This window comes from Pezoporus occidentalis, unplaced genomic scaffold (genome assembly GCF_034315485.1).
Source record: "Pezoporus occidentalis ecotype Australia unplaced genomic scaffold, CSIRO_AGI_Poc_V1 ctg187, whole genome shotgun sequence".
NCBI lineage: Eukaryota > Metazoa > Chordata > Aves > Psittaciformes > Psittacidae > Pezoporus > Pezoporus occidentalis.
This window is the reverse complement of record NW_026913715.1, coordinates 395,265-420,787: the sequence shown is the minus strand read 5'-3', so window position 1 is coordinate 420,787 and position 25,523 is coordinate 395,265. Positions and strand designations below refer to the sequence as shown.

The window sequence follows — 25,523 nt, the reverse complement described above, 5'->3', positions numbered from 1 at the left end:
GTTGGGGGTCTTGTAAAATGTTACTTTGAAATGGCTTTGCCCGACATCATGTGTGCACATTGGGATCTGTTGAAAGGGTCTGGTTCCTGCTGGCGTATGATCTAGGGAGGGCAATGGAGGTGGAGCTGAGCACATCTGGAGGCAGCACATGCAGAAGGGATTGTGGATAAGTGTGTTACAGCCTCTGAGGCTGAAAGGGGATATTTTCCATCTCTCTACTGCTTAGCACACAGTTTGGTTCTTCCTCTTCTGGCTATTGAATTCCAGTGTATTGTGTGTCTTGGGATAAGCAGAAAGTAATGGCAACAACATCATTGTCTTTAGTTCCCTTTGAATACTTCTGGACGCCTCTGTGCATTTCTGGTTTGAAACAGTGACCAGTTCCTGCTGCCTAGGGTTTGTTCAAACCCAGTCTGTTTGCTGCTGGAGGTGAATGTTTGCCATTTTGAGCCCTGCAAAGCCAGTACATCTGTAGCATCACAAGCAGGAATCTTCAGATCTGCGTGTTGTTGACAGATGTGTTCCATGAATTCCCATTGCAAGGTCTTTATTGCAGTGATGTGCAAGCCAGAGAAGTCAACCCCAGAATGAATGGAAAAAGCTCCTTTACAGGCAGCTTTATTTGGAAGTTGGGAGTCGATGGTTATGAAATATTCATGCACAGCCATTTTCACAAAGCATTTTTCAGACCAAGTTTCAGGTTTTATAACTGTAGTCAGTTGTTTTCCTTTGAGAGCACTGAAATACCAGATATTCCCACAGAGCAGTACCATTTCCAGAGGGTTCACCTCATTCATTCCCTTAGGGACTGGTTAGTCTCCTGCCTCCAGCAGTTCTCTTGATGTCCCTACTCGAAGGACTGGATTGTGTGGGCTGTGCTGTCAGATTGATTTCTAGTTTATACTGCATCAGCAATGGGAAAATACTTAAAAGAACCAGGAGTTAGCAGAAATTCACAAGGTCTCACTACTTACCTTTCACCCTTGACCAGCTTTAGCATTTGCTGGGCCCTTACATGTGCCACTTCAGGTCATGAATCCAGCAGAAAACTGTCTTCTGCAGGCACTGAGGGCTGCAGGCAGGGAGGCTGCTGCAGCACCTCCTCCAAGGTAATTCCTGCTCTCCTGCCATAAAATCAGGCTGTGGAGCAGGGCAAGGTGACAGTGCCAGGACATCTCTGTTACTTCATTCATCCCTGTGCGTGTCTGGTCTCTGCTCTGTCACACTGATGCTAAACTGGGATCAGTGGGAACAGAGAGAACAAGCGCTCATCCTGCTGCGGCTGTACAGAGGACCAACAGCAGCACTCCCAAATGTGGATCCCAGAGAAGACACGAGGTGGCATGCAACGCTGCCTCATCGATGATGTAAGTCAGCCCCTGGCTGGGCTTTGCCTCTCTAAGAAGGCACGTTTAGATGCTTCCAGCTCTTTCTGTGTATAGTCTCCTTTCCTCATGCCACCCCTCTGGCTCTAGTACTTGCCCTGTGGTTCCTCAGATGTTACATACTCAATGTGAAACCTCATTTCAGCCTTTTCTTGAGTTCCTGAATTCTTACGAACCGAAGAGGTTCATAAGAACAGGTTCAGGCTGTTGTTTTTTTTTACTCTCCTCTGAATTTATACTTCATGTGCTCATTTTTTCCATCTGTAGTTGTCCCCAGCTTATCTTCTGGCACAGGGAAGACTTTTTTATGTCCAGCATGTCTGTTCCCTCACTGCGTGGTGCACATGGAGGAACAGCTTTCGGGGAACTGTGGAAGCTCTTCCTGCATATTCGTGGTCTTTTCAGGAATCAGCTACTGGTGGAAACATTTGCAGAGGGCAATAGAAGCAGGTTTCATGTATGGTTTTCATGAGCTTTTCTGTTTGGCTGCATTTTTTCTAGTATCACTCTTCTATTAATATCAAAACACATTTAATTTCAAGGGTGAAGTCATCAACTCTCTTCGAATTAACTCCACTCCCCCCCGCCCCCAAATGAATATGTTAGTCAAAAGGAATACTGAAGTTATTCCTTGTGAGAAATCCTATCTTCTTTCGCACTTAGTATTGAGAAGCTTCAGGAAGTTGTCTCCTGTGAACCTCTGTGACTGCGATTTGTAACGCGTGAGCTCCAACTTCTTCACAGGAGTGAACTTCTTCACATAAGGAATGAGTTTTCAGATTGTTTACTCCATGTGTTTAAGAGCTCTTGAGAAAACTGTCAGTCAGGCTTTGTAAAACTATATCCAAAGCATGTGGGATGAACTTCATCTGAAAAGCATCTGAATGAACTTCACATGATCTGAGCATGATCCAGGCTACAACTTCTGCAGAGGCAGACCTGTCCCAGGTTTGCCATGTGATGGAAGTCCTTCTGCGTGCTTTCCATACGGCTGTCACCTGCAACATCAGGTCACCCTGGATAGCCAAGTGCTACTGTCCAGCAAAGAAAAGACCTTTAAGATCATCGAGTCCAAATGTTAAACCAGCCAAGGCCGCCTCTAAGCCATGTCCCTGAGTATCACATCTGAATGTTTATTCAGTCTCTTCTGGAATGATGACTCCACCATGTCCCTGGGCAGCCTTTTCCAGTGCTTGACAACCCTCTTGGTGAAGACATTTCTCCTAATACCCAATCTAATCCTCCCTTGGTATAACTGGAGGCCATTTCCTCTCGTTGTATGGATAATGGACCAGTGACTACAGAAAGGCATTTGTGCTCTCCTAATGAAGAGTCTTCTTTTGGGTGACACACTCTCTGCATTAGGCAGCTCTGTTCACTGCACAGCCATTGGGTGGTAGTGGGGGTTTATTTGCTGTTTGTTTCTTCTGCATTGAGCACAGATTGTAATATTGGGAAGACAGAAAGAAGGAGAAAGTTCTTCCCTGTGAGGGTGCTGAGGCGGTGCCCAGAGAAGCTGAGGCTGCCCCATCCCTGGCAGTGTTCAAAGCCAGGTTGGACACAGGGGCTTGGAGCAAGCTGCTCTAGTGGAAGGTGTCCCTGCCCACAGACAGGGTTGAGCTTTAAGGTCCCTTCCAACCCAGACCAGTCTGGGATTCTAAGACCATGGTGCTGAGTAACCTCAGCACTATCTGGCAGGAGAACCTTCTGCTAGAGCTGTTCTCTTGTATCTTCAGCTCTGTTGAAGTACACGTGGAATCACAGCAGCTAAAGGCTGAATGGCCAGTTAAGAAAGCAAAGCCACTTTGGTTTCCCTTCCCCCTGCCCCACCTCTATCATGTCTGCTTGCTGTAAATCACTGTTGCCATCAGATCAGGAGCCAGTGTGTACTCGATGTACTCCAGGTCATGTTTTTGTGTGTGGCAGCATTAACTATTAATTGTAACTAAGCCTGTCATCATTGCTATTGCTAGAGAGTGGGAGAACACGGAGTGTGTCCAGTGTGTTGTGCACGTGGGAAAGTCCTGCTGCATCAATTTTGGGTCAAGTGGAAAACCTGAGGAGCTCTTGGGGAGGAACTGTGCTCTGCAGGGCCTGGGCACCAGGATTCAACCCCACTTGGCAACTGATTTCACATTTAGGGACCTGGCCTTAGGGGCAATGAGGTTCAGTACCTTTAATGAGCCCAAACCAAACATGTGGCAATGTATAACCTTCAATAACCTCAGTTAAAGTCATGTCACACTGCCTATTAGTCTTCATTTTCACAGTTAATGAAATAGCCCAAAGCCCTCCTTGCCACCTGAAAGACACTGGAAAAATCAATCACAGCACGTTAGAACCAGGAGCCAAAATGCTTCAGGCTGCTCCCGTCTTCAGTGGTAAATGAGTATGAGCACTGGTAGGAGCTGTGAGGCTGACAAGTCCTTGTGTGGCTGTTGTGTTTGCTTTGGGAGCAGAGTGGCACTGACCTCAGGCCCTGATGAGATTCTGCTCCCACAGAGCATGTTCATCTTTAATATTGCATAAAGTTTCCTCTTGCGAGAGCTCCATCAGGCAGTGTGAGCACATGGGCTTGTTACTCTGTCTGAACTGGAACGACTGAAGGGTAACAAGGGGCCACGTAGGTAAGCACAAACAACCCATTTGCACTTGGGTGGCACATCTGCTGTCTGTATCCCAATGGAACAAGTGTGCTCAGGTCATAGTATGTGACACCCATCTTGTGCTTGTAATAGGACCCAGTCTACTGCCCCAAGTGTGTACATGAAGCTGTTTCACGGTAAGATTGAGTCCTTTTGTGAAGGATGACAAAAAAGCTAAAATAAGGAACGCAGTGGCCAGATTGTACAGCATATGAGATAAAGCAGGCACGTGGTAGGTTCGGTCTGCTGCGTTCCCAAAACAGCCCCGCGTGTGCCTCTGAAGAGTGTGTGTAAAGCCAGAGAAAGCTTTCATGCATTATGTAGTATTATCCGAGTGTGGAGGATGCTCAGACACCTCCACCCTGAAAATTACTGAGAGCTGCTGGCAGCACTCATGGATGCTGTTTTTCCACTCACCTCTTTCATGGCAGAAGATCTGAATATGAGCTCAGCAGAGTTGGATGATGCAGCCCATGTAAAACCTGGAGCACATCATTCTGAGTTCCCCAGCGTCATGGCACACAGCACACAGGTTGGCCCACGTGTCTGGCTGGAGATGGGGAAGGTGACACAAAGCACACGTGCCACAGCTCTCTGTGGTGCTGTGCTGGGGTAGGAGCCCATCTTGTGGTGTCCCAAATAACCATTGTATCTTCCTACTAAAAATAACTTGCTGTCTCTTGTTCTTGTGCCCTTCACATAAAGTAGGTGAGCAAGGCTCAGGCACACAGGTGCAGAAGCAGCCTGCATGTGTGTTACCTCCAGACTAGCTGACCTCTTTATACTACAGTTACGGAGCATTTTTGTCCCTCCATCTCTTAAAATTCCTGTGTTTCTGCAGGAGGAACAGGTGGTAGTCACAGCCTCCTTCCCTCTGGAGCTGGCTGCTTGCCTAGAACAAAGCAGGTTGTTTCCAAAATGGGCAGCTTTGGTAATGCAGAGTACAGTAAATCTTCAAGTACCCTGATATTGTAAAGAATGTCCTGTGCTTTGTTAGGTCCAGCTTTAAGTACTCTTCGAGCTACATATTTGGTATCCTAAAATGACTGTATGCATACTCTGTGTATACTTCATACAGGATCCTTAGTCTTCAGCAGACAATTGTCTTCCCCTGCCCGAGTCACCCAGTTGCCATGTTGGTGGGATCCAGTGTCCTGATCAGACTCAGAGGCTGTTTGGTTCTGTTTTCATGTAGTGTTGGTGTCTTAGGTGCTTACACAGACAGCTGGGGAGCTCAGCTCAGCCAGGAGAATGAGCAGCCCTGGCATCAGCATCTTGGATGCTGGATGCAGCAGTGACCAAACTTTCAGGTCTTACAGCTGGGGTTGCTGCTGCTATAATCAGGAACAGGGGTGAATGCAGATGCACTGGCAGGGAATCCCATGTCTTCACAGCTGGGAGGCAGGAGTCTTTAACCCTGAGTAGGGCCTGGGAGGAGAAGGAATGAGTGCCACAAAGCAGAGCTATCCAGCCCTCCTGCCTTTGACTCACCAGGATCAGAGCCCAGAGGGGAGGGTTGACAAGACTGAGCACCCAGTGCTTCTGGCATGGAGCTGCAAGCCACACACTCTGCAGGTGAGTGTGGTGAATGGCTCTTCAGGCCACAGCAATTCTGTGGGCAAAGAGCATTCCTTTTGGACAACATCTGAGTGGCAGGAACACTTGGCTTATCCTTCCCTCATCCCAGACGCCCTGTGTGCTCTCCCTGGAGGGATGCTGAACTGCCTGTGGTGACCCTTCCTCAGGAGACGAGCAGTGTGCAGCTGCTCGGCCCTGCAGCACCATGGCAGAGATGTATTGGAAACACACAGTTATATTCTGGTGGTGTGGATGACGTATTGTGCACCTCCCAAACAAACCTGTTGCAGTCTCCACATGGCTCAGTGCCAGAATTAAAGTCCTTTCTGTTTTCTCTTTGGTGTATGACAAATCCATGCATCATTTTAGTGGAATGTGTTGTTGCACAGCTCACCCCAGCTACCCGTTCCCTGGGAGGAAGGATGCTGGAATGGATGCTCTAATCTCAGCTCTGCCAGGAGCTTGTTTTCTTAGAGCCAGTCTGCTGCATGGGATGAGCAGGTACGCCTTGCCCCAGTCCTGGTGGAAGCATCAGTGAGGCTACCATAGCGTGGCACTGGTGCAGGTGCCTTGGCAGTGGTGTGACAGCCAGGCCTCCTTGCTGCTCCTCCCAGGCATCACTGTGATTACAGCCTTTAGTCCTGTCTTGAGTGGTGAGTGAGGAGAGTCCTGGCCGTTCTCATGTTGTGAACCTGGAGTGAACCCTTGTTTCCTCGCCCTTAAGCAGACGAGTTTCCTTTGTACTGTTGAGTTTCTTCCTATTTCTCTTATTCAGGATCATCCAGTTCTTCCTATATCTTGTCCCTGCTCTCCTCTTTGCTAATGTTGCCTCCCATCTTCATGAGCATTTCCCTGGTCTCTGCTGCTTCACTTGAGGTACATTTCAAGGCCAGTCCTTGAAGAACTCTACCAAGGATTTCTCTCCTGGCTAATACTGCTTTTTAGTGCTGCCCTTTATCTACTTCAGCCAGTTCCTTAGTCGAGAACTGTTGGGTTTCCAGCTCAAGTAGCAGCTTCCTGGGGATGTTGTTCTCCAGGGCTCCAGACACTGCTGGTCACAAAGTGTATTAGTTTGTTCTTTAAAAGTATATCAGGTTGCTCCTTAAAATAGGAAATGATATCTCAAGGGGGGTTAGAGTCTTTTAGCCCCTGCTGTTTGCTTCTGCTCTGTAGTCATTCCAGTGAAGGTGTCTGGCTCAAGGTCATATTCTATATGGGAGAGGAGCCTCTATTTTAACATCCTCCTTGCCTGGAGCATGACTGACTCTCTCTTGCAGAAACAGTTGAACCCAGAGCCTCTGTGCACCAGGTCATTGGGCTTAATGAGATAAGGGGTGAGACCATGACCCCTTTTATACATGGTGCTTCACTTTGGGTGTCCTCTTTACATCTCTCAGATGTGCAGCATGTGGCAGATCTCATTTCGAAACCACTTCACGGTAAGAGCCTGTCTTTCTGTTGGTGTTTCTTTGCATACAGCTTATGAAAAGACCTCTCTCCGAGAGGGCTGCAGGAGGAGGCTGCAGAAAGGATAGAGCATTTCACCCTGTCTGCTGGTGTAGGCTTTAATGCTCTTCTAGGCAGCAATCCAGCCAGGACCACAATGGCTTCAGAGCTTCTGTTGCTTGGCTCTGCTGCCTCCCACACAGAGTGGGAGTGCATGCAGGGAGTCAGCCTGTGTGTCTGCAAATGCAAGAAGGATCATTGCAGTCAGTCCTCTGTGAGCCCTCTGCATAGCTCTTTTCTTTTGACGTTCAAGGATTCTCCTCTCAACCCCGTTCTTGGCTGAAAGAAGAGGTTTTTATAGCATTTGAGTTTTCTTTAACACTCATCTCTTCTTCACAGTCTAAAAATGTGCCATTACTGTAGCGCTACCTCCCTTGGAGACATATGTCCAAGAACTGGTTTAAGGTTGTGTTTCAAGCTCTGGCATGTTGCTATAGTCTGTCTATCCAGGGAGTTCCCAGTAGCGTTGCAAATACAGGTTTCATCCTGCAGTACAACACAGGTTGGGATTCTCCACACCTTGATGCAAATGGAGTGACTTTAGCTCATGTGAGTGAACCAGGTTTACTGTGGCCTGGGGAGTTGCAGCATCACTGACAGCAGACCCACACCCTCCAAGCTCAGCACATGGCTCAAGCAGCCCAGCATCATGCTGAGGGCTCTGTTGAGCATGTTTTCTCCCTTCCTTATGTTCTCAATTTATCTTCCCTGCAGCTTCCTTGAAATGATGGAAGCCCGAAGTCAAGGACACACATCACCACTAACAACCAATGGGCAAAGCCCCTCCTCTGGCTCCCAGTCACCCATCGTACCTCCGAGCTCCACATCAACAGCCAGCTCCAGCCCGGGCACCCCACAGCCGCAGCCACTTCCCACAAGCTCCACCATCTCTCCTGAACCCCCCCCATCCTTTTCACCAGTGCCTGCGCCTGAGGCCCTGCAGCCACATGCACCTCCTGCCGCCGCAGTCCCCCCAGCACCTCCGGCTGCTGCCCCACCACCCAAGCGCAGCATCATTTCCCGTCTGTTTGGGACGTCTCCTGCGCCAGACCCCTCTCCTCCCCAGCCAGGTAGGTTGCTGGATGCAGGGTCTAAGCCAGGGTGTCACCCCTGGGCTTTTCTGTGCTTGGATGGGGACTATGTCCAGCCATCTGGGTGGCTTCAGGAGGAAGGCACTGAACATGCAGAAGACACTAATAAAATAATTGTCAGCTTCTTGCCAGCCTCTTTAATCATAGAATCATATCATAGGATCCCAGACTGGTTTGTGTTGGAAGTGACCTTAAAGCTCATCCAGTTCCAACCCCTGCCACGGGCAGGGACACCTTCCACTGGAGCAGCTTGCTCCAAGCCCCTGTGTCCAACCTGGCCTTGAACACTGCCAGGGATGGGGCAGCCACAGCTTCTCTGGGCACCCTGTGCCAGCGCCTCAGCACCCTCACAGGGAAGAGCTTCTGCCTAAGAGCTCATCTCAGTCTCCCCTCTGGCAGGTTAAAGCCATTCCCCCTTGGCCTGTCCCTACAGGCCCTTGGCCAAAGCCCATCTCTTGAATAGCGTTAGAGGAGCTATTTGTAGCTCAGTCTTCACAAAAGTGTGGCAACCCAAAGGGGCTCCTGTGTGTTAATGCAGAGCAGCAGAGTACTGGTTTTAAAGGTTATTCAGCCAGAAGTGATCATGTCAGTGCAGGCTCTGCAGCAGTTCTCCTCCAGGGGAATCTGCTCCTTTAGAGATGGTCTGAGGAGGAGGTCACCCCCCTCGGCTTCTCCCTTAGTGCCAACACACAATGGAGCAGAGGAGCACAGTATTCAGCCTGAGCCCTGCTGGATGAAGTTGCAGGGCAGAAGCATTGAGGGGGGTTGTAATTTTACTGATCCAGACTTCAATTTGCCTGTCACATTTACTTTGTTGGCAGAGCTAACTGGAGCTGCAGAGCTGGAACTGCCTAAAGATCAGTAGCGTGACATGGTTTGAATCCCCCTTTGGAAATACCTTCCCTCTCAAACTGTCAATTCCTAGAGCTCACAGCACTCTCCAGACACCCACAGCATGAAAGGAGGAGGTGCTGGAACACGATTTGCAGCTTCACATGTTGAAATCCTCAGGTTTAGATCTGCATACAACAGTCTGCAGCCATGAACCTGCTAGCAGATACGACACAGTGCACCCAGAGGTTATGGCTCTTCCTACCCAGAAATATACAGGAGCAAGTCCCTTGTCAATAAAACCCCCTTTCATATTGGTATAGAGAAATCAGAAAAGTGTCTCCTGCCAGTATTGCAGTCATTGGAGTTTGCTGCTTTTTTAAAATCTCACTTAGCTGAAGAATTGCTTTAGACTGGTGACTGCAGCCCCGCTATCTCAAGGGTGCTTTTTAGCAGGGTTGCAAAACGCAGGAAAAGCTGATCTGTCAGTGGTATTGGGTTTATGTAGCGTGCCAAGGGTCTGCACCTCTGCAAAACATACCCTGCAGAACTCCCTGCATACCCAGGGAGCAGCTAATGGGAAATCACTTGAACAATCACTGTCACAAAGTACTACTTGGTTTTTATGGCAGCTGCTGTTTAAGCTTTGCCTTGAAGTGTTGCAGGAATAATTCTTTTGGCTGTGTTTTAGCTCACACCAGCGCTGCTCTGTGGCATTAGTAATAGTGTTATTGATATGCAAAAGTGATCTGAAAGCTATGCTAGTAGAATAAAATCTAGAAAAAGATACACAGCTTCACCCAAAGGAACAGAGCTGGATGTGAAGTGCAGCATGGACAGGAGAAACTGCAAACTGAAAAGGTTCATGGCTTCACGCTTCTTGGTTCTGCTCCTTTCATGAGTTTTTATCCTGATACCTTGAAGATAAGTAAAAGTGTCTCTACAAATGAGCTATATTAAAGCATGTCTGTTTGCAGTAGCTCTTGAGCTTTTGGTTACACAGTTTTTGGTTTGCATTTAAAAACACCATGCAAAGGATTCTGATTGTGACGGTTCCAGTTGAAGAAGCAGGAGGTAAGTGGGTGAACTGAACAGTCTGGGAAAGGCAACCGAATCCTGAAGGGGCAGCACACAGAAGCACTGCACACAGCATTGCTGTGAGAGGCTGCATTGTACGGGGCTTGGAGCAACCTGCTCTAGTAGAAGTTGTCTCTGTCCATGGAAGGGGTTGGAACTGAATGACCTTCATGGTCCCTTCCAACCCAAACCAGGCTGGGGTTCCATGCAAGCCTGTTGGTGGCATAGGCAGTTGCAGCATTCCCTACAGAGCAGTCAGCTGCACTGATAGCCTTCGGAGGCCCGTGCGTCAGCCAGGTGCATTTGAAACCACAGTGGCCATGTGTGGTCTCTTGAGTGCCTTCCTGCAAGATCAGACTGGTTTGAGTATCCTGTTCACATCCTTCCTCTTCCCTTGCTGTGTAGCCAAGGTCCTGCTCTATAGCTGCTGCCACCCTGCACAGGATAGATCTGTAAAAAGCAAATTTGTCTTGCTTGTGGTGAGCCGTGTGGTTTACAAGTGTTGTTGCCAATGCAGACCCTGCTGCTGCCACTCCTCCTCCCCACCCTGAAGCACCTGCAAAGGTACAGAGCGTGGAAGACTTTGTTCCTGATGACAGCCTGGACCACAGCTTTCTAGAAGATCCAGCCCCACAGAAGGACAGAGGGAAACCGCAGACTAAACACCGTGTCGATAGTGAAAGGTAAGGAAAGGGGAAGGAGGGAGGTTGAGACAGGGACGTACCCGGATGTGCACTCTGAGGAGTCAGGCCGGGGTAACCTGTTGTAACTGTTCAGAAAGGGTTGCAGAGCAAATAACTGCCCCTAAAGCCTTTCTGGCTGTGGTGTAGTCAGTCATAGAGTTCCCTGTCTCCCATTTCATGACACACACTGCTCCTTGGGAATGAGGAACAGCAGTAAGAGCTAGTTATCACCTTCCTGGGTTTGCTGTCTTGCTTTCATGTTCAGTGTTAAACCACTGGGATGTTCTGGGTCAGGAAGGGATTTGCCTTCTGGAACACAGTGCAAGGATATTATGCTTTTGCTTAATGAATACTTCCCAGTGCAGAGGCCCAGTGCATGGCCAAGCTCCTTCCTGGCCTGGTACTGCCATTCCTGAGACTTTATAAAGGGGTTTGTGTTTGTTAGAGGACACCTGGGGGGCACACAGTGGGATTCTAGAAGGAAGGATAGAGAGGGTCATGCTCCCTTGGGAGTGTCACTCCCTGCTTGCCCACAGCCTTCAGAAAAGTCCTAGAGAGAGCCTTCCCTTTTTTTATGTCCATTTCTAATGTTCCTTCCTGGCATTTTCTCTCTAAACTGGAGACATGGATTTGATGGATGGACTATTTGGTGGATAAGGAATTGGTTGGATGGTTGCATCCAGAGAGTAGTGGTCAGTGGCTCAGTGTCTGGAGCAGATCGATGCTGACTGGTGTCTCTCAGGGCTCTGTGTTTGCACCAGTACTGTTTAATATCCATCCATGACATGGGCAGTGGGATCCAGCACCCTCAGTAAGTTTGTAGATGACACAAAGCTGCGTTGAAATGGCTGAGGGACAGGGTAACATCCAGAAGGACTTGGACAAGCTGGAGAAGTGGGCCCATGTTAATGCCATGAGGTTCAGTGAGGCCACAGGCAAGGTCCTGGGCACAGGTCAGGGCAACCCCCAGTATCACAGAATCATAGAATAGGGGGATGGATGGATTGAGCGTGCTTGTGAAGAAAAAGATTTGGGGGTGTTGGGTGAGGAGAAGCTCCCTGGGACCCAGCCTCAGTGTGCGCTTGAGCCCAGAAACCCTCTGTGCTGGGCTGCACCCCCAGAGGGTGAGCAGCAGCTGAGGGAGGGGATCCTGCCCCTCTGCTGCGATCTGGGGAGACCCCCCCCCTGCAGTCCTGATCCAGCTCTGAGGCAGCAGCACAAGAGGGATGTGGAGCTGTTGGAGCGAGTCCAGAGGAGGCCATGGAGATGTTGCGAGGGCTGGAGCAGCTCTGCTCTGGAGCCAGGCTGAGAGAGCTGGGCTGGGGCAGCCTGGAGAAGAGAAGGCTCCTGAAGGGGAGACCTGAGAGCAGCTCCAGTGCCTGAAGGGGCTGCAGGAAACCTGGAAAGGGGCTTGGGACAAGGGCCTGTAGGGACAGGCCAAGGGGAATGGCTTTAACCTGCCCGAGGGGAGACTGAGATGAGCTCTTAGGCAGAAGCTCTTCCCTGTGAGGGTGCTGAGGCGCTGGCACAGGGTGCCCAGAGAAGCTGTGGCTGCCCCATCCCTGGCAGTGTTCAAGGCCAGGTTGGACACAGGGGCTTGGAGCAAGCTGCTCTAGGGGAAGGTGTCCCTGGCCATGGCAGGGGTTGGAGCTGGAGGAGCTTTAAGGCCCCTTCAGCCCAAGCCAGTCTGGGATTCCATCTCCTTAGAGCTCTGCTCTAAGCTGGATTTTTTTCTTTCGTTTGTTTTGTGGGTTTTTTTTTTTACCTTTTCCTGGCTTTGATTTTTTTTTTTTAAAAAAAAAACAACTGGCACTTTAAAGGTGACTTAAGTGTCCCACAGGATCTGCATCCCTCAGCTCAGAATGGAGCTTGCCTCATGCCTCTTGTCATCACAGTGATGGCACTGCAATTGCCAGTTTGCTTCTGGCAATTGCAGCCCCATGATGTCCAGGAGCAATGTAAGAGTTCTGTAAGCACCACCTCTAAACCAGCTTCTACTGCAGGGAGTGTGTTGTTGTAGTTGCAACAAAATCTGCTGCTGCTGACATTTATCTTTGATTTAAAGAATACAGAAGTGGCTGTGAAGCCACCCAAATCCAATGGAGGCTTTACTGGGTTTAAAAATGAAATACTGGAAACCTGAGAACATACTGGAGAGTTGTGTTCATGTCTCCTGATTGCTTTTAAGCAGATACCTCAGTGTTCAGCTCACTCAGCTTGCCAGCAGTTCTTGTGGGTGTGCTGTAACCATGTGTATGCTCCAAATGGCTCCAAGTGCCATTGAAGGTGTGGCAGAAGAATGGGCTGTTTTGAGAAGTTGTGAGGTTACTTCTCTTACCCAAGTAAGAGGAATTGCCTTGCTGTCTGTAAGCAAGAGCCTTGCAGTTAGCTCATGTGCGAGTGCCTTAGTGCTCTGTGCATTGCACATGTGCAGCAGAGACCAGTTACAGTCACAGAATCACAGTCAGGTTGAGGTTGGAAAGCTCTGGAGTCATCCTGCTCAGCCAGGGCCACCCAGGACCATTTCAGATGGCTTTTCAGTATCTCCATGGATGGAGAATCCACAACCTCACTGGCAACCTGTGCCAGGGCTAAGTCACCCTCACAGTGGAAAAAGTGTTTCCTGATTTTCATAGGGACCTCCTGTGTTTCAGGTTGTGCTCCTCGACTCGTCCCATCATTGGGCAGCACTGAAAGGAGCCTGGCTCCTTCTTCCTGCACCCTCCTTCAGGTATTTAAATACATTTGTAAGGTCCCCCTCAAGCCTTCTCTTCTCTGCACTAGGCAGTTGCAGCTCTCATGTGCGAGAGCCTTTCCTCATGCGAGAGCTGCTCCAGTCACTTCATAATCTTCATGGCCCTCTATTGGGCTCTCTCCAGTCCAGGCCCATGTCTCTTGTACTGAGGAGCACCCAGAACCGAACACAGCACTCCAGGTGTGGCTGGGCAGAGGGCAGGGATCACCTCTCTCGACCTGGGGTGATACTGTGCCTAATGCAGCCCAGGATACTCTTGGCCTTCACTGCAGCAGTGGCACCTTGCTGACTTATGTTCAACTTGATGGCCACCAGGACACCCAGCCCCTCTTCTGCCAAGCTGCTTTCCAGCAGAGTTCCCCTCAGCATGTCTTGGTGCATGGGGTTCTTCCTCCCCAGGTGCAGGACTTTCCCCTGCAGGACTTTCAACCTCCTGGCTGAACTGCTGGAGGTTCCTGTAGCCCATTTCTCCACCCTGGCAAGGTCCCTCTGGTGGCACCATGACCCTCTGGTGTACCAGTCACTGCTCCTAGTTTGGAGTCATCTGCAGAGGGTATACACTGCCCTATCATCCAGATCATTAATGAAGATGATAAACACGACTGGGCCCTTGTTCATCCCTGCTGCACACTGCGAGTTACTGGCCTCCAGCTAGACTTTGTGTCACTGATCACCATACTCTGGGCTCTGTCATTCAACCAGTTTCCAGACACTATGGTGTCACCTTTACCTGTCCTCTCTTTAATCCTGTCCCATACGCTCCCAGTTCCCTCGGACATCCCCAGGCAGAGCTCCGTGCATTGCACTCACTGGTCATTGACATAGAGGGTGACTCCTTGGGGAGAGGAGTGGGTCTTGTCCTCCTGTTGGAAGCAGAGTGTTCTGCTTTGTGACTGAGCTGCTGCTCATGTCAGGCCTGGGCTTGCTTCCATGTGCAACTTGTTTCTGAGCTTCGGAAAGAGGTTTGGAAGTCTGGGATTTCTCATCCATCTTGTTGACATTGGAGGTTTGTTCACAGTGATGCCTGGTGAACTTCTCCCATTCCCTGCTCCGTAACATCTCTAAACAATGGAGCAGGAGTTGACACGGAGCAGTAATGTTACAAAAAAAGCACTGCTTTGTTTCTCAAGCATGCTGTCAGTGAGGGAATGTGCTCCTGCCCGTGGGACAAGGCTACTCTTGCCCAAAGATCAGGCAGCTGCTGAGACTTTCAGCATTTACTGACATCTCTTGGAGCTGCTATAACTAAATCCCAGCACAGATCTACAGAGATGGATGGAGTCCTGGGTTTTGTTTAATGGTGTGTTATGGTTCTCTAGCTTGCAATAAAGACAGCTCCCAAATCAGTTCCTTCACCAGCTCATTAGGAAGGCAGTTCCAGCTGCTGGTTTGCTGTTCAGGAACCTAATTTGCTGCTCTTCAGTTTGATCCCCTGAGCCAGTGGGTATGTGACTGCACTGGAGGAGCTAATCTGACACCAGGGTCTCCCCTCTTCCCCGCTGCTGAGTTAGGCTGGCTGAGGTCCATGGGTGGGCTGTAGATGTCTGCAAGCAAGGTTGTGCTTACAGGATTCTTCATCTGTCTTCTCAGCATCACTAGATGTTTATCTTAACCATGGATAAGTCCTTACCTCTGAAGGGCTTTGAGCTGGTTCTTTGCTTTAATGGCATCTGGGTTTGTTTTGACACTCACTCTATTGGTGCCTTGCTGCACTAGACCAAGCGAGAGAAGCTGAGGACACCAGTTCACAACAGGACACCTCCATCTCCTAGAATACAGCCAGGCAGCTCATCCTGCAGTGTGTGATTGCCTCACTTTATCTGCTGCTTTAGGGTTTGGGTTTTTCCTTGTTCTCTAGCCCCAAAACCTGATGTGCCCAGAGGATCCTGCTGGCTCTGTGGCCACACGGCAGGGCTTTTGGAACACAGTCCGTTCAGGTTTGGGACCATGCACTTGTGTTGCAGCAGGGTTTGTTCATCACCAGCATGAAGGAGACCCCAGCATGCTCTTGATCAGTAGCTCAGCCACAGGCCTTGGCAAGCTCAGGCATTTTTGGTGGGTACCTGCACCTGCAAACGTGTTGTTTTAACACTAACACAGGCTTGGCACCACAAAAGGCATTGGAGAGAGTGGTGCAATGTGGTTGGGTTTGCGTGCTCTGGATTCCTTCCAGCTGGAGCCTTAGGACCACAGCCCGGTACTAACTCTGCATTGTTCATAGTGCAGCAGTGTTTTTTTCTGAGGGGTGCTCACTCCGTGGCTTTGCTCTGAAGCTGTCACTCCACCCTTTGTGTGTGAGTTGGAGATGGAGGCAGTGCATTCCCTGCAAGGGGAGGTGATCCGCTTTGTGCAGGTATGTGAACACTCACGGACATCCTGTTCAGACTGGGAATGCTTTACAGGCTGGAGATCTCACATGGTGTGTGGTAGGACAGTGGCAGCAATCTCTGAAGAGTCCCAGTGCTTAATGGAGCACTGCATTGTTAGAGAAATGCAGTGTCACCGGTTCAGAATAACATCCTGCCATTTTTAGGACACAATCCATTTTACTTTCCAGCACATTTCCAGAGGAACCCTACCAGTGCTTTGCAGACCACAGAAGTCACTCACTTGTCATTCCTCCAGCCTTGGCTGCTGCTTTGGGCACCAGTTTCTTTCCTCCTTTGTGTGGGACAGGCTGTGTGCGTCCTCTTTGGTGGCTCAGAATGAGAGCAGCAGTGTTTTATGAAGGGGCTCTTCAGCAGCCTGCTCTGCTTGGCTGGGAGCTGTGCTGGGAGCAGGGGGAGCCACACCAAAAGCAGAAGGAGAGAGAGGGTGTTAGCCCTGATCCAAGCACTGACCCAAACAAGCATTGGTTGTAATCCCTTTCAATGCACTGTGCTGGTTGTCGTGTTGTGTCCCAGATGTCACAAATGACAACATTACCTGGTGGCAGATGTATTAATTCTTTAACCCATAAACCAGTAACTGGCCATAAGAAGAACCAGGCTGAGTAATAACAATCATCTGGACTGTGTTCAGGCCTCAGCACTTCTCACCCCATCAGCACATCATCCTCCACTGCCTCTTCCAGTGCTGACTATGTGCTAGTGACTGGGAGCAGCACCTTCATCCAGATTAAGGATTTTAGGTTTTGATGATTCATTTGATGCCTCTAAAATGGGATGTGGTCCAAGCTATCATCTTGGTTTTTGGTCTCTGTGTACAAATGGAGCTGTGTTTGTACAATCCAAATGAAGTCATTAAAAGGACAGTGACTCTTCTGCGGCTTGTCAGAAGGAGCTGGGTATCTGCTGCACATAAAGCAAGTAGAACGAGGAAAGGCTCATCTGCTGAGGCTGGGGAAAACATCTGTATTCCTGACATGAGCAAATCCTTCTGAAAGTATTAAAGTTGCTGAGTCCTGGGGACATTGAGACAAGAATCCTCAGCTAATTTCAGCTGCAAAGCTCTTTATCAGTCTGCCTCTGAGCACGTAACCGTGTTGCATGCAGGGAGCCTGACAGACTCCCAGCTCTGAAAGTGTGTCCTTAGGTGAATTTAATTTGGGGAATGTCAAAGCCTGGTTGTGGTGGCGGGTACCTGCCTGCTTCAGGGAGCACAAGAGACACAGAAATAAACCCAGCAATCTAACAGCTGTAAGTGAATTCCCCAGGAGTGGCAGTGTCTGATCAGGTTTAATTACAGGCTGTGGGCTTTAAGGCAGGCAGCTCCCGTGGTTTGATCGATCCTTGCATGTTGGACCGGAGATCTTCCAGCAGAGCTGGAGCAATGGGCAGCTCTGAAGCTCAGCTTTTCCAGCCACTCTTTGACACATCCAATCGTGGCCCATTTTGTAGAGGGTTTGTGCCACGGCTGCAGCTCATGCAGATCAGGTCTGAAGGGGCCAGTGGCTGGGTGGTGCAGTGTCACTGCCCAGGGATGAGGGATGTGGACGTGCAGTTGGCTGGAAAAGCCAGGCAAGCGGCAGTCTGCTTTCCAGGGGAGGTCCGTCTGTCCCAGCACATCCTGGGGTGCTGTGTCTGATCCTTGCCTATTCTGCAGTGATGGAGAGGCCCCTGGGGGGAATCCCATGGTGGCAGGCTTCCAAGATGACCTGGATCTGGACGACAAGATCCCCAGCAGACCCATTCTGGCAGCAGAACGGGTGCCGAGCAAGAACGTCACCCTCTCCAGTGAGGAAGAGGAAGAAGAGGTGAAGGACTCTAAGGTCATTCCCACACCTAATGAAGACATCAACACAGAGCAGGAAAAAAAAAGGTACAAAGCACAGGCTGAAGCATGGGGTTGTGCTGGCAAAGGGGCCTCTCCTCAATCCTGCCACTGGCTTCTGGGCATCCTTTGGGGAATCTTGGTGTGTGTGCCTTCAGCTGTAAGCTGGGCTGTTTTCTTAAGCCGGGCCTGTTCTGTGCCGTGTTTTCTGCACCACACCTAGGCAGTGTGCCCTTGAGCACTGTGCTCCTGTCACTGGAACATTTCTGCTTGGGAATGGCCCAGCCTTTTCCTCCAGTTTGAACAGAGGCTGGGACTGAGCACCTCAATATCTGTTCATAGCTGAGTGAGGAGGACAGAGGTGAAGGAAGTCATTCACCACACCCTGTGCAGGAGAATGATGAACTGGATCATGTTCTCCACATACCACATCCTGTATGTGATAGGCATGGGCCAGCTGGTGCAGACACCTCTGCAGCAGCATCCACAGGGACTTGAGGGCTATTTTCAGCCTGAGTGGTATGTGTTTGACCAGCCACCCCCCTAGGATGAACTACCTCTGCTGTGGAGATGCAGCCCTGAGGCAGGCTCAGTTACTAATTAGTCACTGTGTTTTGCTCCACAGAATGGGGGTGGACAGGCTCTGACAAGTTGTTTCCTTCTCAGGTCTTCCAGAAATTCTCTGAAACCACAGAGTGAAGCCATTTTGACCAAAGCAATGGACCCGAAGCCTCCTGACGCTTTACCTCCACGTTCTGGGTCTGAAAGAAACAGCAGCAGCAGGGTCCACACCAGCCTGCCAGCTGCTGCTGCTGCAGCCCCAGCAGCAGTCCAGGCCCCAAAGACCACTTCCCAAAGCAAAGGACACGCTCTCAAGCAGAAAGTGGTCAAAGAGGAAAAGCCTGAAGAGTCTGACAGTGATCAAGAGGGACCAATAGCTACTCAGATGCTCTCATTTGTTATGGATGACCCGGACTTCGAAAGTGAGGATTCTGACAGCCAGAAGAAGAAAATGGTAAATAACATGCATGAATTGCTGTGTGCTGCTGTCAAGCTGAGCTTGAAGTGTTGAGGCATCTCATGAGGAGAGCTTTCATCTGCTCACCCATCTCTCAGAGGCGCTCACAGCACCTCAGGTGCTAAGCAACCTGTAGAGATTGATTTAAGCACGAACCCACTAATGCTGTGACTGTTGAAACCACGCGGCAACAAGGTTTGTGCTTACGGCTTTTAGTATGCTCTTTATTCTCAGTAGGGCCAAAGTGGTGTCAGTCCAGCAGTGTGCAAGGTATAAAATACAAAGCTCTAATAGGTTCTCACCCAAGGTTTAACATGTAGAAGTGTGTATGTGCCAGAGGGTGAGCTCCCTACAGCAATCAAAAGGCTGTAACAAGAATTGTTTGGCAAAGCTGCTTCCTGAAATAGGAAAATCTAGGAAGGAGTTTCCAGTGTAGCCAGGTTGGCTGTAATGTCTCTGTGACGTTCAGCATGTGGACAGCTGCTCAAAGGCATGGTGCAGGAGGAGTCCCCTCTGCACCCATTGGGTGTTATAGATGGAGAAAACACAAGTACCTTCTCTGGGCTGATAGGAGCCTGCTGCTTCTGTGGCTGGAAATATCCCTGCTTTCAGTGATCTGTACTCACAGACAGCAAAGCAATCCCTAGAAACTGTTAGCCATGATTTGAGATGGGACTCCTGGTGTCTAGGGTGTTCAGGAGTGTTGGATATGTTTGCATCATTCCAGAGTCCTGCAGAAAGGATGGTTGTCCCAGTTTTTTCGCCCTTGCCTATGTGTCGAGCTGTTTATTAAGTAGTTTTCCATTCATTTTGCATTTCCAGTACCTACTTCTCTTGGCACTTTAATGTGAAAGCAAAAGTATTTGGAACAAGTTTACTTCTCTTCACATGCAGTGACGAAAACAGGATCTGTGAGGGAGATTTGCCATTGCAGCAGTGCAGGGAGATGCCCCACAGTCTGTGAATGCTTGACACCTACAAGGCTTACTGGTCAAGCAGAGCAGTAAAACACCACCATCAGCAGGGAGGAAGGAGCATTGCTCAGACCAGCAGCAGAGCAAGGCCGTGTTTGGGCAGTATGGAGGATAGAAAGAAAGGGTGGTTAGTGAATTCTGGAGAGGATCAGTTGGCAGGAATCACCAGATCGTTAAACTCCATTTCCATCCCCATCATGCTGAGACAGAGGATTTTTGGGTGATAGCCAGTCTCTGCAGCATCCTATTTATTTAGCCCACAGTGAAGAGGCAAATGTGCCCTGGAAGCGCATTCCCTTTTGACTCGATGAGGGGAGATACTCTGCAAACACATCACGTCCTTGGCCCTACTGGAGGTTTCTTCTCGTTCAGGAGACCCCACAGAGCTACACAGCAACAAGGTTTTGCTGTTAGGTCTGGAGGCGAGTTCTCAGCCCATTAGATTTGATTTGAGGTGCCTCTCCAGGGCAGTTAGAGGCTGCTGCTGTCATGCTAACAGAGTTGAAGGTCTCATTTAATGCCTTTACGTCAGGAATTAGATTTTGGTAGCAGGAATGTTACATTGCCAGAGCACACTGCCAGTACAAGTGCTACTGAGGCGCTTTACCAAGGCAAGAAATAGATAGAGCTTATGAGATCAGGAGCATCGATTTCCAGGCTATAACAGCTCAGTTCAGCTGCCATTTCCTTCCCTCCTCCCTGCCTGCTGACATCTGATGTCTTGTGTGCAAAACGCTGAGAGATTTGGGTTGAAAACCTGTGGGTGTTGTCTGCCTCTTCTTGCCTCCAGGATGAATTCCCAGTCCGGGAAGATCTCTCTGAACTATCGGATGATGATACCTCGTTGGCAAAGCCACCCCAGGCTGTGAAAGCAACAGTCCACTCCTTTAAACTGAAAAATGACTCAGATCTCTTTGGTTTGGGTTTGGAAGAAGCTGGTCCCAAGGAGAGCAGTGAGGAAGGTAAAGGTCACCCCTTATTTCCACTCTCCCTGGTTTTGCTTGTCAGGCTTCTGTTTTATCCAGAATGGTTCCAAGGGTGTAAGAAAATCAATTTGCACTAAATAAAATAGCCTGTAGGGTCATGCAGTTCCTCATGTGAGTCTCTAATGGGGTTTAACACAGCATAAATACCTTTATTTAAGTTTTTCCCCATGGGGAGCAGGGGAACTTGGCTTATCCATAGCAACCACCATGGACTATTTTGGTCCCAGCTGGAAGCAGAGCACATCCTTCACAAGCTGCTTCTGCATAAGGCTTCCTGCTTTACACTGCCTGCCTGGGAAGTGGTGCTCAGCACCACAGTGTCCACCCCCTCAAAGATTTGGATCAACTTCAGGAAGATGCTCTGATACTCCTTGCCAATTTGCTCTTCCATTTTGGGGAAGGGCGAGGTGGGATTTTGATCACAACCTGATCACAAGCATTCCTCAGACTTTCCTGCCCTCCCCATCCCCTGAGGGTACAACTCATACCCACAGAAATACTTTCTGCTGTCTTGGCATTACTGCAAAGCAGCTTCCTATAGATCTGCCCCTGATGTCACCACAGAAGATGGGAAGTTAAAGATTTAAGTGGGGAACAAAGCTGTAAGCAGCACCAGAGAGAGACCTTTTTGAGTAACTATTCCAAAAGTATAAGCAAGGTGCCACAGGCTGTGGTGGCTTTATCAGCTTGAGCTTTGACTTACTGAACAGTGCAGCTTGAAATAGCTGGAAGTGCATCTGCAGAGGTCCAGATCAATAACTGAACTTCAGTTTAGCATCTTTAATAATTCAGTGTGGGTTCTTTCTATCTCCTCTTTCTCAAATAATTGCATCAGCGAGCTGGGGCTTTACCAGCAGTTAGACTTCCCCAGGGCTGACTTGTATTTACAGATCAACTGAGTAAAAAAGTGTGTAGGTAAGACTGACAGATGACAGGATAATACCACATGTGAAATGTGGTGCAGTTATAAAGCCTCCTATGTATCAGCCAAGTAAATACTCTCCTGATCAAGGGGGGTTTGTGCAAAGGCAGTGGACAGTCAGCAGTCAAAGCAGCAGCCAGGTCATCATTCACAGTAACCTGAGAAATGTTTTGACAGTGATGACCACTGAGGTTCATTTAATACTGTGAAGGCAGCCACCCTGTAGAGGAGGGCTGCAGCACTGACACTTTGGCCTCGTGCTGATAGAATTTCCATACACAGTGACTGCTGGCCTGTCACGGCCCACCCACTGCTGATGCTGTGGCCTGAGTGGTTCTTCCATCACTAGCTGAACTCCCGGAAGCACAAACCAACCCTGTTCATCCCAGGATTCTGTGAGTCTCAGGAACTGGGACAGGGCAGAATTGCTTCTCTTCTGGTTCAGTTGATTAAAACCAATATTGTTTGCGCTTTTTTTGTTTGAACAGATAAACAAAAGGAGAAAAAGAAGAAGAAAAAGAAAAGCAAAGAGGTACTGTTGGATTCCTCAGAGCTGATCTGCCATATTATCTACTGCTCAAGGAGGGGGGTGGCCTTCCACAGTGCACTCTGTGCCTGGTGGACTTCCTTCTGTTCTCCCATCCTACAACCAGACCTGTGCCTCCCAGGCTCTAAAAACAAGCTTTTAGAAGAGCTGAATTTTGAGCAGGGAGCGTGTGACTTTGTGAAATACAGGGTTAAACAGAGCCACGCATCTCAGCTGGGCTGAGTCCATTGGGAGCACCATGGCTTTCTCCAAGCAGAGGGGTGTCTCAGAGGCAGCGAGGGGAGTCTGCAGGAGGCTTTGTCTTTGGCATTTCTGCCTGTCCAATACTGTGGTATCGTCGGGCACAAACAGCCTGACAGACCACTACTATGTATAAACCAGATGGTCTTTGCTCTGTTCTGTCCAAACTCGCAGAAGGGTCTTCTGGAATGAGCTCCAAGCCAGCCCTAGTAGTAGATGCTTTACCCTAAGTCAGGTTCCCATCAGAGCCAAGTTCCAGGGTGAGGTATGCTGGTTACTGGCATGCTCAGAGGATTTGCTAATGAAAATGCTCTCCTTTTGCAGGAGGAAGAGAAATCTGCAAAAAAGAAGAGCAAACACAAGAAAAGCAAAGAGAAGGAGGAGAGCAAAGAGGAGAAGAAGAAAAAGAAAAAGAAGAGCAAGGAGAAAAGCAGCGAGATAGATGAACTTGAGGCTTTCCTGGGAGGAGGAGGAGCCAGCATGAGCAAGCCTGGAGGAGGTGGGGACTATGAGGAGCTGTAGGTGGCTGCTGCGTGGCAGACTCCCAGTCGTGCTGTCTCCATCTTTCCATAGGAGTCACACCAGGACGGGTGCAGATCTGTGAAGCTTTGGCTGTTTGCCCAATATTCTCTGAAATCAGAGTTGGCAAAACAAAAGCTTCACATCTGCGGGCGCTGCTCTGGTGCGTTCCTTACACAAAGCAAATCCAGCTGAGATGTACTTGAGTAAGGGGATGGTTCAGGGCCCAGCTCCCAGGCCCGCTTCCAGGCTGTTGTTTTTCTCCTTCCAGAGATGCCCTGTGGGAAGCTGGCAGGTGTGGGAGGAGCAGGGGACCTGCTGCCTGCTCTGCCCCACCTATATTCTACTCCTGCACACCTGAAATTCCTGTCTTGTTAAGAGGAGTGCAACAAAACATGCCGCATGAATGCATCGCGCTCGCCTGTCTCAAGTCTTTAACTTTCTGTCCTTCCTATTTTTGTAATGAGAAGGTGGTGTTGGCCATTGCTCCACCCAACAGTTGCTGAGCTTTAAATGGAGCAGATCATGCTACGGTGGTGCACACAGCAGCCGCAGGGCCAGAGCGAGAGAGAGTGAGTGTGATTTTTGGAGTCCTTTGATCGGGACCTTTCTGCACAGCAGCTTAATCAGCACTCACTGATGCTGCTGTTGGCATTCATGAAGCCCCTTTGATTTCCGTGGCCCCAGTGTCTCAGACACTACACGTAAGCTGCTATGCAGTTTGGGAAAACAATGCAAAGTGCAAAGCTAACCTGAACAAGAGAGAGAAGAATCAGTGCTTTTCTGCATTTCCCACCCTTGGATTTACGTACACTAGAATCCCCTCCCTTCAGTACCTCTCAGGGACATGACTCTCGTGAAAATGAAGATATCCAGAGCTTCAGAACTGTCTCCAGGGAGGTGTTAGCATGGCAAGGCATATGCTTCTCAGGCATCTTACAGTGTTGCTGTAAAACCCTGGCTGCCTCTATGCTGAGGGACAAGCACTGCAGCTCAGCCAGTATCTGTCCTGGGCCAGCGCCTGTCCATCCTACAGCCGCGTGCCCTGGGCCCAGCCTCCAGCCACCAACGTGCTACCTTCCCCTGCAAGTGGAGAGCATCCTCCAAGCCCCTGCCTGTGGGAAGCCATAGTCTCTGCTTTGAACCCAAACCAGTGGGTTGGTACCCACGGCTCAGGAGCCGTGGGAGCCGTTGGATGGGCTCTGCAGGCCCTTCACACTCGCCTGTGTCCCAGTGAGCTGCCCCTGTCTTTGATGGAGCTTGTGATTTCTTTGCACCCTTTTTGGTCTGGTTCCGGTGTCCCTTTCACAGCTCAGGTGGTGAAGCTCCCCCCAGGTACTGTGCATTCCATGACTCTGTTGCTTGCAGGTTGATTTGAGGTTTGGTTTTGTTCCCACCATCACCTTTTTATTGTAAAATGTCAGCCATGGAATTCAAACTGGGTTTTCCTTCTACATCCCTGTAAAGCAAGGTGTCCATTAGATCCATGATCCATTCCAGAGCTGTCTTGACCAGCAGACAGTTCACTGCTCCATTATTCTTTTTCCTTCCCCCCAGCCTCCAAAACGCATTTGTAACTCTTTCCCTATAAAACAAACTGGGTTTTTTGCTGCATGAGCAGTGTATCATTCAGGTCTGTTTGCCAGGAGCATTTGCCTACTTCTCTGAGCATTACATTTCACATGACACTGTAGGGAAATTGCATGGAACAGTTCAAATTTTGCACGTCTGGGGACATAAAAGGGGATTGGGATGTGACTGGGTTGCAAAAAGTCAGGCAGGAGCTGGAGCCTCAGCTGGCTGCATTCCTGAGAGCACTTCTGTTATGTGAACGTTTTGGGTCATGTTCCATTTTGCATCAAAAAAGCCTGGTACAGTCCATCCTGACTATAAAGCTCTGTTGTACAACTGCCTCTGACATCTTCTTCTCCACCACAAGCCTGTCTGCCTGGGTGCAGGAGCTGCGGGTCTCCAGGACTCATGCACACAAGGGCACCCCGCTCCTGCCCTGCTCTCACGTTCTTACACTCCATGGAATGGGGCACTCAATTAAAAATGGTTAAAACAGCCCAAAAGGTGAACATAAAGCCCATGAGTTCTTTCCCCAGCTCCTGTGAGCTGTTGTCTCACACAGTGGAAGAGAGGGAGCTCAGCTCTGCTTCCGTGTGCGTGCAGCTCTTGGCGAGAAGGCTCTGAGCCCCCTGGAAGCACCGACGTGGGCATTGGTTTGTCTTTCACCTGGGCCAGATTTGAGCGCCACGGGAGCCTTTACACTCCTTGTGGCTCCTGTTCCTTGTCAGCCCAAGGAGCCGCGAGGAAAACAAGAGATGAGTCACTGTGTTCAAAATACTCCTCTGAAAGAGAAAAGCAGATGCAGGAGCTCTCTTCACTTGCACTGGAGCCCCAGGAGGGTGCTGCCATGTTTTGGCTTCAGCAGTAAGGCCAGAGCAGTCCCACCCTGGAAGTGAAGCGGGAGCATGCAAGGGAATAGCAGGAAAAAAGGTGCATTTTAGGCTTGGATTTCTCCCTTTTTCAGGAACGCTGAATGCAACTG

At 49.6% G+C, this 25,523-nt stretch overlaps 1 protein-coding gene across 2 annotated transcripts in view; it reads left to right on the top strand.

The window, feature by feature from the left end:
- The window catches only part of RABL6 (RAB, member RAS oncogene family like 6), a 53,639-nt gene extending 28,760 nt beyond the window's left edge, over nucleotides 1-24,879 (top strand). For both annotated transcript variants that reach the window (XM_062615960.1, XM_062615959.1), the window contains 7 exons: nucleotides 7,829-8,184; nucleotides 10,631-10,796; nucleotides 17,596-17,811; nucleotides 18,430-18,778; nucleotides 20,546-20,717; nucleotides 22,152-22,195; nucleotides 22,775-24,879. In XM_062615960.1, coding sequence (XP_062471944.1) covers nucleotides 7,829-8,184; nucleotides 10,631-10,796; nucleotides 17,596-17,811; nucleotides 18,430-18,778; nucleotides 20,546-20,717; nucleotides 22,152-22,195; nucleotides 22,775-22,972 — 1,501 coding nt within the window. In that variant the 3' untranslated portion in view covers nucleotides 22,973-24,879. The remainder of the gene's footprint in view (nucleotides 1-7,828; nucleotides 8,185-10,630; nucleotides 10,797-17,595; nucleotides 17,812-18,429; nucleotides 18,779-20,545; nucleotides 20,718-22,151; nucleotides 22,196-22,774) is intronic.
- The last annotated feature ends 644 nt before the right edge of the window (nucleotides 24,880-25,523 follow it).